Here is a 14,344-nt window from a genome sequence, read left to right on the forward strand (position 1 = left end):
CTCTAACATTATCTTAAATGAACCAAAGTTTTTTTTTTCTTTTTTTAGGGGTAAATGCTAGAAGATAAGAGAAGTAAAGGAACCAGCCCCTAGAGAGACTTCTTACCTCTACTGAATCCTCAAACCAAGGAGCCGGTCTTCTGTATCCTCCTGCCTTATACTACTGTGTCCACCTCCCTAATGCTGAGATTAAATGTGTATGCCACCACTACTATGTTCTCTGTTTCTCTTTTAGACTGGTTCAGTCTTGGGAAGCCCAAAGTGGCCCTGAACTTCTGATCTTCTTGTTTCCTTCCCTAAAGTGCTGGGATTAAGGGTGTTTGCCATCACTGCCTGGCCTCTATGTCTAACTAGTGGATATCTCTGCCTTCTGATCCTCAGGCAAGCTTTATTTTTTAGAGCACAAACAAAATATCACCACATCTTGAGGCAAAGGTTTTATCATACAAGTTTTTTATTTGTTTGATTAGGCATACTCAAGATATTTGATATTATTTCAGGCTATTTTCATGGGTCAGGTGATCTTTCACTAATTTCTTTTGTATGGTACTTGTTATTTGTATATAGGATAACTAATGATTTCTCTGAGTTATTTTGGATCAGGAGAGATTACTGAAATTGTTTATCTTCTGTAGGTGTTTTCTAGTAGATTTTTTAGGATCACTTACATACTATAAAATTACCTAGAAAGAAAGATACTTTGACTTCTGCTATTTCAATTTATAACTCCTTGATATTCTTTAGTTGTCTTATTACTTTTGCTAGCACTTTAAGTACTATATTGAATATTTATTCAAAGAGTAGACAGATTGTATTGTCCTTGATTTTAGAGGAATTGCTTTTAGTTTCTCTACATTTAATTTCATGTTGACTGTAAGTTTGGTTTAAACTGCCTTTATTATGTTTTTTTTATGTTTTTTTTTTATTTTGCAATACCATTCAGTTCTACATATCAGCCACGGATTCCCTTGTTCTCCCCTCTCCCGTCCCCCTCACCTTCCCCCCAGACCCCCCTTCATTCCCATCTCCTCCAGGGCAAAGCCTTCCCCACAGACTGAGGTCAACCTGGTAGACTCAGTCCAGGTAGCTCTAGTCCCCTCCTCCCAGGCCGAGCCAAGCAATCCTGCATAGGCCCCAAGTTTCAAACAGCCAACTCATGCAATGAGCACAGGACCCGGTCCCACTGCCTGGATGTCTCCCAAACAGATCAAGCCAATCAACTGTCTCACCCATTCGGAGGGTCTGATCCAGTGGGGACCCCTCAGCCATTGGTTCATAGTTCATGTGTTTCCATTCATTTGGCTATTTGTCCCTGTGCTTTATCCAACCTTGGTCTCAACAATTCTTGCTCATATAAACCCTCCTCATTCTCGCTAATTGGACTCCCAGAGATCCACCCAGGGCCTAGTCATGGATCTCTGCATCCAGATCCCTCCGTAGTTGGATGAGGTTTCTAGCACAACAATTAGGGTGTTTGGCCATCCCATCACCAGAGCAGGTCAGTTCGGACTGTTTCTCGACCATTGCCAGCAGTCTGTTGTGTGGGTATCATTGTGGATTTCTGTGGGCCTCTCTAGCACTTTGCTTCTTCCTATTCTCATGTGGTCTTCATTTACGATGGTCTCCTATTCCTTGTTCTCCCTCTCTGTTGTTGATCCAGCTGGGATCTCCCACTCACCCAAGCTCTCTTTCCCTCGACCCTTGCCTTTCACTACCCCCACTCATGTCCAGGCTGTTCTCATTCCATTTCTCTGTCATTGGGCGATCCCCGTGTCTTTCTTGGGGTCCTGTTTTCCAGGTAGCCTCCCTGGTGATGTGAGTAGCAGACAAGTCATCCTTGTTCCATGTCTAGTATCCTGCTATGAGTGAGTACATACCATGTTTGTCTTTCTGAGTCTGGGTTACCTCACTCAGGATGATTTTTTCTAGATCCATCCATTTGCCTGCAAACCTCATGATGCCATTGTTTTTCTCTGCTGAGTAGTATTCCATTGTGTATATGTACCACATTTTGTTTATCCATTCTTCAGTTGAAGGGCATCTAGGTTGTTTCCATGTTCTGGCTATTACAAACAATGCTGATATGAGCATAGCTGAACAAGTGCTCTTATGGTGTGGTTGAGCATTCCTTGGGTATATGCCCAAGAGTGGTATAGCTGGATCTTGGGGGAGATGGATTCCCAATTTTCTAAGAAAGTGCCATATTGATTTCCAAAGTGGTTGTACAAGCTTGCATTCCCACCAGCAGTGGAGGAGAGTTCCCCTAGCTCCACATCCTCTCCAGCATAAGGTGTCTTCAGTGTTTTTGATCTTAGCCATTCTGACAGGCGTAAGGTGGTATCTCAGAGTTGTTTTGATTTACTTTTCCCTGATGATTAGGGATGTTGAGCAATTCCTTAAATGTCTTTCGGCCATTTGAGTTTCCTCTGTTGAGAATTCTCTGTTTAGTTCTATAGCCCATTTCTTAATTGGACTGTTGGGCATTTTGATATCTAATTTCTTGAGTTCCTTTTATATTCTGGATATCAGTCCTCTGTCAGATGTGGGGTTGGTGAAGATCTTTTCCCATTTTGTAGGCTGTCGCTTTGCCTTGTTAACCGTATCCTTTGCTCTACAAAAGCTTCTCAGTTTCAAGAGGTCCCATTGATTGATTGTTTCTCTCAGAGTCTGTGCTACTGGTGTTCTATTTAGGAAGTGGTCTTCTATGCCAATGCGTTCAAGACTACTTCCTACTTTCTCTTCTAGCAGGTTCAGAGTAGCTGGATTTATGTTGAGGTCCTTGATCCACTTGGACTTAAGTTTTTTGCACGGTGATAGATATGGATCTATTTGCAACCTTCTACATATTGATATCCAGTTTTGCCAGCACCATTTGTTGAAGATGCTTTCTTTTTTTCATTGTGCACTTTTGGCTTCTTTGTCAAAAATTATATGTTCATAGGTGTGCGGATTAATGTCAGGGTCTTCAATTCGATTCCATTGGTCCACATATCGGTTTTTATGCCAGTACTAAGCTGTTTTTATTACTGTAGCTCTATGGTAGAGCTTGAAGTCAGGGATCATGATGCCTCCAGAAGTTGTGTTATTGTACAGGATTCCCTTGGCTATCCTGGGTTTTTTGTTTTTCCATATGAAGTTGAGTATTATTCTTTCCAGGTCTGTGAAGAATTGTGTTGGTATTTTGATGGGGATTGCATTGAATCTGTAGATTGCTTTTGGTAAGATTGCCATTTTTACTATGTTAGTCCTGCCTATCCATGAGCATGGGAGATCTTTCCATTTTCTGACATCTTCTTCAATTTTTTTTTCAGGGACTTAAAGTTCTTGTCATATAGGTCCTTCACTTGCTTGGTTAGTGTTACCCCAATGTATTTTATGTCATTTGTGGCTATAGTTAAGGGTGATGTATCTCTGATTTCCTTCTCTGCTTCTTTGTCCCTTGTATATAGGAGAGCTACTAATTTTTTGAGTTGATATTGTATCCTGCTTTATTATGTTGAGAAATGTCCATAATATCCATAATCTCTCCAGGACATACATAAAGAGCAATATTGGATTTTATCAAAATCCTTTTCAGCATCTACAAAAATGACCATGTTTTTTTCTTTCAGTTTTTTTATTTGGCACATTTACATGATTTATAAATGCTGAACTGCTCTCACACCTCCAGAATGAAGCCTGCTTGACCATGTTGGGTATTGGATCTTTTCTTATTGTTCTTATATGTTCTTAGACTCTGATTGCATGTACTGTATTGAGGATTTTTGTATCTATGTTCACAAGGGAAAGTGGTCCATCATATCATGTCATTTTTTAGTCTTTTTGTGGTCCTGGTATCACCATAACTGCTGCAGTATAATGCAAATTGCCAATGACAATTCTGTTTCTAGTTTGTAGAATAATTTGAAGAATACTGGGATTAACTCTTCTTTAAAAATCCAGCAGAATTCTGTCCTAAAGCCATCTGGTCCTGAACTTAAATGTACAAAGGAATGAGTGGAATAAGGGAAGTTAGTAAAGAAAGTGTGTGTGGTCCACTTCATGTGGGGACATGAGGGGGAAGTTAAATTTTGTACAGACAGACTAAAAGCATCAGAGGCTATTGGACAGAATGTTTTACTAGTAGCCTTGAAATATTTAATATGTTTCAGGGTCATGTTAAGAAACAAAAATTAAGAAGCATTTTGTCCAGCCATTAAATCAAGAACAACCCAGATTTAAATTCTTTACTTCTCTTTCCTGGTGTCTTCCATTATTCTCTGTCTGCTGTTGGTGTCTAAATTCATACCTACCTGATTGATGAACTGTGAATTTGTCTCTCCCTTTCTCTGTGTGCCTCACCAAACACTTAGCACTATATTTATTGAACAGTAAGGAAGTTTCACATGGTGGAAAGAATGGGAGATACTTTACAGAAGTCTTTAAAAGTGTTCTACAGGGTATTAAGTCACTGAATCCAAGTTCACCCGAGTGACCCAGATATCAAACAGTGTTGTAAACATCATTGCATTAAGGTCTATGTACCTTTATCTGGAACATTTTCAACATGTATTGTGGATATTTCTTTCATAAAGTTGCTTTCAAACTACTTCTTCTATTCATCATCAGTTACCATAACATATATACACACTTTCACCACTTTTGGGTCAAGAGCAATTAAGACTACATAATTTAGGATTAAAGCTGAGCATTAGCTTAGGTTTTAAAAGCTGATTACATTGGAAATCCTGGGCAAGTAGGGCAGTTGTTGCACTGATCTCTCCTTTTTTAAAATGACTTATTTATTTATTACATACACAGTATTCTGCCTCCATGCATGCCTGCAGGTAAGAAGAGGTCACCAGATCTCATTATAGATGGTTGTAGGCCACCAGTGGTTTCTGGAAATTGAACTCATGGCCTCTGCAAAAGGAGTTGGTGCTTCTAACCTCTGAGCCATCTCTTCAGCCCCTGCATTCAACTCTTTAAGTCCGGTTTAAAAAAACAGGCAGAATGCACAGTAGCATAGCAGTCTAGCTCAAGGTGAATTAACTCTGGCTAGGCATTACAACAAAATTTCCAGTCTCATAGAATGTAAGTGATATTTTTATAATGATGCATTTGCACAGTCAAGTGTACTTGTAACTTCACACACTGCCCTCAGTCCCTTCTTCTTCGAATGCAATGGCTGTCTGGTTGTCCCACCTGGAATCTCAGCTTCTGACAGCACAGGAGAGAAGAATCACTTTACACTTTTACCTGTCCCTCTGTGATGCTCACTACTCAGTTAAATGTTTTTCCAGTTATTGATGGGAATAAATATTTTTCAGTGGTGATGTCAACTGTCTTGGCATAACTGCATGGCCCCTTCCTGTTACAAGATTCTGTCATCCTCTTGGGGATGAGTTCTGAGAACATTCAACCTTCGTCTTGGGTGTTGCCATCAACTTCGTGTCTTAATGAGGTTTGTAGGTCCTATTGGCTACTGAGTCTCCTTCTAGAAGTCAGCATCACTGATGTATCCTACCTGCACAGGTGAGTTGGTCTCTTTCAGACACCTAGTGTGAAGAGGACAGGGCAGTCTATGGAAAGTGGATGAGAGCACTGTACCTCTGAACTGATCCTCCTCTTGCAGGAAATAGCTCCAGCACAGGATCAATGCTCATCGGGGCAGGATCCGCCCAAGACCCAAACCCAAAGTGATTTGACGGTGGCTGCAGGTGAGATACAATAATCTGGATTCCTCCTTATTAGTGTTGTTTTCTAGGAAAGTGACAGTGTATTTGTTCCCAGTAATGTGGGGTCCTGGTGACTAAAACAGTTTATGACTGTTTCTCAGAATTCATCTTCCCTTGGTTTTCTTTTATGAATCCTTGACCCTGTTCACTGGGCTGGTAAAATATTTCCTAAATACAGTTAGTTACATGAGCAATTTGAGAGGTTTTTGATGACCTCTGCATATTTATACCTCAAATTCTGCTGCCCATGGGGAATTTATATGAATGCAGAATGTTTCCCCCTTTGAAAACTCGTGTGTATTGTGGCATAGTGAGAAGTTGTTAATCTTTTAGAGGTCTTCTTGTTCTCAGCTGTGAAATGAGGAGCAAGAGGCAAATTGATATTTCAATATCCAAATTTTATGACTGTTGGCCTTTGAGTAACTGAATGAATTCAACTTCATGTCATACAGTTGTAAGGCCCTTAATTTTTTAACTTTCCCCAGACATATATGTCCATTTCCCCCAGAACTTACTCTTTATTTATTTGATTTTGAGACAGTTGTTTTCATAAAGTCCTGGCTATTCTAGAGCTTGTTAGGTAGAACAGGCAAGTCTCAAACTCACAGAGATCCTGTTGACTCTGCCTAAAATGTGTTGTAATTAAGAGTATATGATTCTGTTCCCAACACATACCTTTCTTTTGAATCAAAAAGTTAAATATGTCAATTATTATTGGGGTATCTGTTAGGGACCCATTGCATCTTAGACAGTATTCTAATATCTGTCAATTTCTGTAACATTTATCCCTATATTAGTGAAATTTTACATCCCATAGTTAAAAATGCATAGTGCTTTTGCTCATTATTTCCATATTGTGTCTACTGTACTTTTATTTCATTACAATGAGGTGATTGATCTCACTAGCGATCCTCCTAATGAATAAGTGCATCCTTTGGATCCTGTTTTAAACACATACACAAGTCACTGCTATTTTCCATTTTGTAGACTTGTTTAAGTATTATAGTTATATTTTAAATTATATATAATCAATTAAAAGATTGCAAAGTAATTTTGCAAACACTTAAGACTGAAATAAGCACATATATGTACACAGAGACATGCAAATTCCATTCCATGTGAATATGCAGACACAGGAGAATACAAATGTATTCTTTCCTGGCATCTGAGGGTCACTAGTCTCTTTTCTTGTTTTTTGTTACTTTCTGTTTTTCATTCTCCACTTTGATTGCTCTTTTATTACTCTCTATTATGGTTTCTCATTTTTCGACTTTGGAGAAATTTATATAATATATGTTGATCATTTTCATATTTCCTTCACTCTCCAAAATTTACCATCTTCCTCTGCCTACCTACCTTTGTGTCTTTTAGAGTTTTTAACCCATGAAGCTCAGTTTGTGCTGCCCTATGCTCTTGGGTGTGTTACCATTGACTGGAGCATGGCTGATTTATTGGGGCTATATTTTAAAGGAAGCTGACTACCCTTTCCTAGTGGTTATCAGTTGTTCATAGTATCTTACTTAGAGGTTACTATATTCTCTGGAGCTGGATAGTTTCCTTTCTTGTAGGTCTCTGCCTTTTCTATGCTGGGTAATGGAAATCTGAGGGTTGTCTGCATCCAGGACACTCATCTGAATGCAGGTTGAATTTAGACCCTCTCACAAAAGCACTGTTGATTTTAAACCCAATAATAATTGTAAAGCACTTCAAAATGGTAATAGAATTATACATTTTAATTTTTTCCACTATGCCCTAGTTAATTATTTGCAATTCAATCACAGTAGGAATTCATTGAGAACTAGGAAACTTCTTACCAGAAAGACACATTATAATATCGCTCATGAACATAAGGTTATAGTGACTATGCAGTACATTGTTTGATATGCTAAGAAGAAGATAGTTCAACTTGTGTAACAAGTGCTTTCTGGATCTGTTCTGTAGGTACCAGGACCATAACAGAATGAACTCTAGAGACCTGGCTGTGGGGATCTTCTTCCTGTCTCAGACTGCACTGGGAATGCTGGGGAACTTAGCCTTGCTTTGTTGTTTTGTCATTGTCGACTTCTCTGGAGTCAGGGTGAAGCCCACAGACCTGATTGTCAAACACCTGACCTGGGCCAATTTCATAGTTCTCTTCAAAGGAATCCCACAGACCATTGCTGCTTTTAGTCAGACATACTATGTAGATGATGTTTCATGTAAACTTGTCTTATATTTTCATCGAGTTGCCAGAGGAGTATCCCTTGTCTCCACATCCCTTCTGAGTGTCTTTCAGGCCATTACCATCAGTCCCAGTAATTCCATGTGGGCCCAGCTCAAAATTAGAGCCTTGGATATCATTGGCCCTTCACTGGGCCTGTGCTGGGCCCTCCAGCTGTTGGTATATGCCTTCTTTCCTGTGTACACAACTGACATAAAGGGTGGAAGAAACGTTACTGGGATAAAAATTTTTGAATACTGTGCTGTTGTGAATCTTCAGAGACCAATCAACACACTTACTCTAATCGTATTGACATCTAATGATGTCATGTTTTTGGGACTGATGATGTGGGCCAGTGGCTATATGGTATTTATCTTGCTCAAACACAAGCAGAGGATCCAACACATCCACAGATGTCTGTCTCCAAGGTCATCCCCTGAAACCAAAGCCACCCAAGGAATTCTCACCCTAGTGAGCAGCTTTGTGCTCTTCTATGTAATGTCTATTGTCTTTACAGCTTATCTGTCTGTCCTTGAAGGAACCAGTAAGTGGGTGTCTAATGCAGGTGCAGCCATGGCTGCATGCTTCCCAGCATTCTGTCCCTTTCTGCTCCTCAGGCACTACAGCTTAATTTTCAGGCTCTGCTCTCCCAGTTCTTACCAGACAACACTCTGAGTTTGTTGTTAGGGAGCTCTAAAAGCTGTGCTCTCTGCATTCCCCTTTCCATGTCTCAGGGGTTAAGAAGAATGCTCATTCAGAGGGCTTGTGTTCAATTCCCAGCATTGACATGGGAACTCAGAACTGTCACAACCACAGTTCCAGAGGAACTTTTCTACTGGATGTACTGGCCAGCAAGGGTCAGTTAACTTTTCTGCCTCTATTTCTTCAGTTCTGACATGACAGGGACTGTTATCCTGGCCATTTAAAGTGTTTAAAGTTTTGTTTCATGAGTTCTCACATGGACATATTCTTTGATTTCATCCATCCATGATTCTTATTTTTAAACCCCTCCGGAATCCTTCTTCTCCTCAACCAATATGTGCCCTATTTCACGTCTTTATTTTTAATGCCCCATAGGATTTAATTAAAGCTTCTTGCATGAGCATGGGTGGATGATTATTTATTTATATAAGTGCAGTTTACTGATCCCTACATCATTGAGGGATATGACTCCTTTCTTCCAACAAGCACGAAGTGTCTTGAGATCCCCTTATATGACTGTGATCTTGTGAGTCACACCTCCATCTATGATGGGATGCTGATAATGATGGTCTTGTGCAGGTAACCACAGCTGCTCTATGTGCATGAGTGCATGGCATTTCCAAGAGAAAGCAGTCACTGCAGGGTATCCTTCTTCATCTTAATTTTAAAACCATTTGATTGTTTCATATATTTACATAGGATATCTTATTTATTTCACCTCTCCATTCTACTCTTTCATCCCACACCATTTCTGAGTGAATCTGTTTTTCTCAATACATCTCCCTCCTACTTTTGTGTCCTGCTTTGTGAGTGGTTCACAGTGTTTAACTAGACTTTACCAGAACATTCATTGGAGGTTATTTACTTGGAGCAGGGGCAAATTATTAGTGGCTTCGTCATTGTATAAAGCATATCTCTTTGCATTCCCTAGAACTGTTGAATGTGAGTAACCCCTCAGAGAAGTCTATGTGTTTGTAGGATGCACTCTCATCCATGATGAAGTGCTGAGGTACTCAGGAACAGAAAAGGGATGCTCACTCATATGTGGGCCCTTACTTTGTGTCTTTAGATTTGTCTGTTTAACTTGGTAAATTTGTAGAATTGAGGGAGCTAGAAACATATTGTGAAGGGAGGAAATTCCTGTAAGGAGCAGGGGTAATAAAATATAGGTGAAACGAAAATTGTAAGGGGGAAATTTGGTGTGTAAAAGTTTATTTAATGATGGAGTTTGCAGTTTGTACAAATATAAATATTAGGATGCTGTGTCCTATGTCAAGTTAGCAAAACAATTGCTGCTAGTTCCTTAAGGGCTTAAGACTTCCTATCTTCATGATTGGCAAACCTCCAGAAATAACATAACTAAACTAGTGGGAACTAATGAAATTTAGACCTATATCTGTGAAGCCTTCACAGGACTGGACTGCAAAAGTGAGACAGTTGTGTATCTTGATCTGCTTAAAGGACCCCAGCAATAGGATCACCATCTATCCCTACTGCATGAGATAGCTTTTTGGAGCCCACTACTGATGGTGGGACACCGGGCACAGCCTTGAGAAAGGGGGAAGGGCTTGGATCTGCCTCTACTGAATGTACCAGGCTCTGCTGAAACACTATGGGAGACCTTACCTTCTTGTAGGACGAAATGGGTGGTGGGTGGGTGGGGCATGGCAGGAAGGGTGTGAGGAGGGAAGAGGAGGATCTGTGAATGGTATGTAAAATGAATAATAAAATTTCTTAATAAGTAAAAATAGACCCCCATCTTACAAAATTTCCTTTTTTTAAAGATTTATTTATTTATTATATACATGGTGTTCAGCCTGCATGTAGCCTGCAGGCCAGTAGAGGATACCATATCTCATTACAGGTGGTTGTAAGGTCCCATGTGGTTGCTAGGATTTGAACTCAGGATCTCTGGAAGAACAGCCAGTGCTTTTAAGCACTGAGCAATCTTTCAAAGGTTCTAAATTATGAGTTTTTGAGAGAGCTTAAAGCACCATGAATTCCTTCCTATGGAACTGCATTCAAGAACAAATAGAGGGGTTGGTTGCCTTCATAACAACTGTGCCACTAATAGACAAGTGTGTATAATTTCTCCTTCTCCTCCAAATCTTGCTTCTTCTTCTTTAGTCAAGAAGGTAAAGGAATTGCAGGCTGTAAAGGACCATGGGTTGAATTACTTTGCAAGTTATTATATCTTACTTTTCATTTCTGATTTTGTTAGTTTGGATATTTTCTCTCTGCCTTTTGGTTAATTTGGATAAGGGCTTGTCTATCCTGTTGATTTCTCAAAGAATCCACTCTGTTTCATCGATTCTTTGTATTGTTCTCTTTCTTTCTATTTTATTCATTTTATCCTTCAATTTGATTATTTCCTTGTGTGTGTTCCACCTGCATATGTTTGCTTTTTTTGTTGTAGAGCATTCAGGTGTGCTGTTAAGTCAATAGTATGAGATGTCTCCCACTTCTTTATGTGGGCATTTAGTGCGGTGAACTTTTCTCTTAGCGCTGCTTTGATAGTGTCTCATTGGGTTAGATATTTTGTACATTTATTTTCATTGAATTCTAGGAAATCTTTAATTTCTTTCTTATTTTTTCCTTGACTCAGTGATTATTCAGTTGAGCATTGTTCAGTTTCCATGAGCTTGCAGGCTTTCTGTAATTTTTTATAGTTGTTGAAATCTAACTTTAAGACATAGTGTTCCAATAAAATCTAAGAGGTTATTCCAATTTTGAAATTTGCTTTATGACTGAGTATGTGTTTGATTTTAGAGAAGGTTCCATGGGGTGCTGAGATGAAGGTATATTCTTTTGTGTTAGGGTGGAATGTTCTGTAGATAGCTCTTAAGTCCATTTGAGTCATAACAACTGTTAGTTCCCTTATTTCTCTGTTAAGTTACTGTCTGGCAGACCTGTCCATTATTGAGAGTGTGATGTTGAAGCCTCCCACTAGTAGTGTGTGGAGTTTTATGTGTTTTAAACTTCAGTAATGTTTCTCTCACAAATGTCAGAGCCCTTGTATTTGAGGCATAAATGTTCAGAATTGAGACTTAATCTTGGTGAATTTTTCTTATGATGAATATATAATGTCCTTCATGATTTTTTCTTTTTGGTTTTAGTTTCATGTCTATTTTGTTAGTTGTTAGGATGGTTACACCAGCTTGCTTATTGAGTCCATTTGATTGGCAAGTCATTTCCTAGTCTTTTTCTCTGAGACAGTGTCTGCCTTTGAAGTTGAGGTATGTTTCTTTTTTTTTTTTTTTTTTTTTTTGGTTTTTCGAGACAGGGTTTCTCTGTGCAGCTTTGCGCCTTTCCTGGGACTCACTTGGTAGCCCAGGTTGGCCTCGAACTCACAGAGATCTGCCTGGCTCTGCCTCCCGAGTGCTGGGATTAAAGGCATGCGCCACCACCGCCCGGCGAGGTATGTTTCTTGTATGCAGCACAAGGATGGATCCTGTTTTTATATCCATTCTGTTAACTTGTGTCTTCTTATAGCCAAATTGAGTCCATGGATACTAAGGAGTATTAATGACCAGTGATTGCTGATTTCAGTTATTTTTTAGTGGTAATGTTGTGTATCCCTTCGTTGGTATTTTTTTGTATAGGATTATCTATTGCATTTGTTTTCATGGGTGTATCTAACTTCTTTAGTTGGATTTTTCATTGTAGTGTTTTCTGTAGGTTTTGATTTGTGGATAGGTGTTGTTTAAGTCTGGTTTTACCATGGAATATTTTGTTTACTCCATCTATGTCAATTGAGACTTTTTCTGGGTATCATTTTCTGGGTTGGCATCCAAGGTCTCTTAGTGTCTGCATTATGTCTGTCTAGGACCTTCTGGCTTTCAGAGTATCCCCTGAGAATTCAAGTGTTATTCTGATTGGTTTTCCTTTCTATGTTATTTGACGTTTTTCCTTTGTAGCTCTTAATATTTTTCTCTATTTTGTGTGTTTAGTGGTTTGATTATTATGTGGTGAGGGGACTTTTCTTTTGGATCCAGTCTATTTGGTATTTTGTAAGCTTCTTGTATATTCATAGGCGTTTTCTTCTTTAGGTTGGGAAAGTTTTCTTCAATTATTTTATTGAATATGTTTTTTTGTGCTTTTGAGTTTATGTTTTTCTCCTTCTGCTATCTGTATTTTTCCTAGGTTTGGTCTTTTCATGGTATCCCAGATTTCTTCGACATTTTGCTTTATGACTTTGTAGACTGTAGTGTTTTCTTTGACAGATGAGTCTATTTCCTCTATTGTATCTTCAGTGCCAGAGATTCTCTCTTCCATGTCTTGCATTCTGTAGGTTATGCTTGCATCTATAGATCCTGTTCGTTTTCTCAGATTTTTTCATTTCCATCATTCCATCGGTTTGTGTCTTCTTTATCGTCTCTATTTCAATTTTCAACTCTTTTTTTAAAAAATTTGGACAGTTCGTTTTATTTTTTTTATTTTACAATATAATTTAGTTCTACATATCAGCCACGGATTCCCTTGTTCTCCCTTCTCCTTCCCCCCAGCCCACTCCCTATTCCCACTTCCTCCAGGGCAACGTCTCCCCCGAGGATTGAGATCAACCCAGTAGATTCAGTCTAGGCAAGTCCAATCCCCTCCTCCCAGGCTGAGCCAAGTGTCCCTGCATAAGCCCCAGGTTTCAAACAGCCAACTCATGCAATGAGCACAGGACCCAGTCCCACTGTCTGGATGCCTCCCAAACAGATCAAGCCAATCAACTGTCTCACCTATTCAGAGGGCCTGATACAGTTGGTAACCCCTCAGCCATTGGTTCATAGTTCATGTGCTTCCATTCATTTGGCTATTTGTCCCTGTGCTTTATCCAACCTTGGTCTCAACAATTCTCACTCATATTAACCCTCCTCTTTCTTGCTAATTGGAATCCCGGAGCTCCACCCGGGGCCTAGCCGTGAATCTCTGCATCCAGTTCCCTCAGTCATTGGATGGGGTTTCTAGCATGACAGTTATGGTGTTTGGCCATCCTATCAACAGAGTAGGTCAGTTTGGGATGTCTCTTGACCATTGCCAGCAGTCAATTGTGGGGGTATCTTTGTGGATTTCTGTGGGCCTCTCTAGCACTTTGCTTCTTCCTATTCTCATGTGGTCTTCATTTACCATGGTCTCCTGTTCCTTGTTCTTCTCTCTCTGTTCTTGATCCAGCTGGGATCTTGTGCTCCCTCAAGCCCTCTTTCCCTCGACACTCGCCCTTCATTACCCCCACTCATGTCCAGGCTATTCATGTAGATCTCATCCATTTCTCCATCATTGGACAATCCCCATGTCTTTCTTGGGGTCCTGTTTTCCAGGTAGCCTCCCTGGTGATGGGAGTAGCAGTCCAGTCATCCTTGTTCCACATCTAGTATCCTCCTATGAGTGAGTACATATCATGTTTGTCTTCTGAGTCTGGGTTACCTCACTCAGGATGATTTTTTCTAGATCCATCCATTTTCCTGCAAACTCATGATGTCATTGTTTTTCTCTGCTGAGTAGTATTCCATTGTGTATATGTACCACATTATATTTATCCATTCTTCAGTTGAAGGGCATCTAGGTTGTTTCCAGTTTCTGGCTATTACAAACAATGCTCATATAAACATAGCTGAGCATGTGTCCTTGTGGTAAGATTGAGCATTCCTTGGGTATATGCCCAAGATTGTTATAGCTGGATTTGTGGGAGATTGATTCCCAATTTTCTAAGAAAGTGCCATATTGATTTCCAAAGTGG

General features: G+C 39.6%; 1 protein-coding gene across 1 annotated transcript in view; it reads left to right on the plus strand.

The window, feature by feature from the left end:
- LOC128124220 (vomeronasal type-1 receptor 4-like) overlaps positions 1–8,592 on the plus strand; it is a 30,480-nt gene extending 21,888 nt beyond the window's left edge. Inside the window, exon 2 of the mRNA XM_052760401.1 lies at positions 7,659–8,592. Within this exon, the coding sequence (XP_052616361.1) occupies positions 7,659–8,592 (934 nt within the window). The remainder of the gene's footprint in view (positions 1–7,658) is intronic.
- The last annotated feature ends 5,752 nt before the right edge of the window (positions 8,593–14,344 follow it).

This window comes from Peromyscus californicus, unplaced genomic scaffold, assembly GCF_007827085.1.
Source record: "Peromyscus californicus insignis strain IS unplaced genomic scaffold, ASM782708v3 Scaffold_4__1_contigs__length_199733344, whole genome shotgun sequence".
NCBI classification, from domain to species: domain Eukaryota; kingdom Metazoa; phylum Chordata; class Mammalia; order Rodentia; family Cricetidae; genus Peromyscus; species Peromyscus californicus.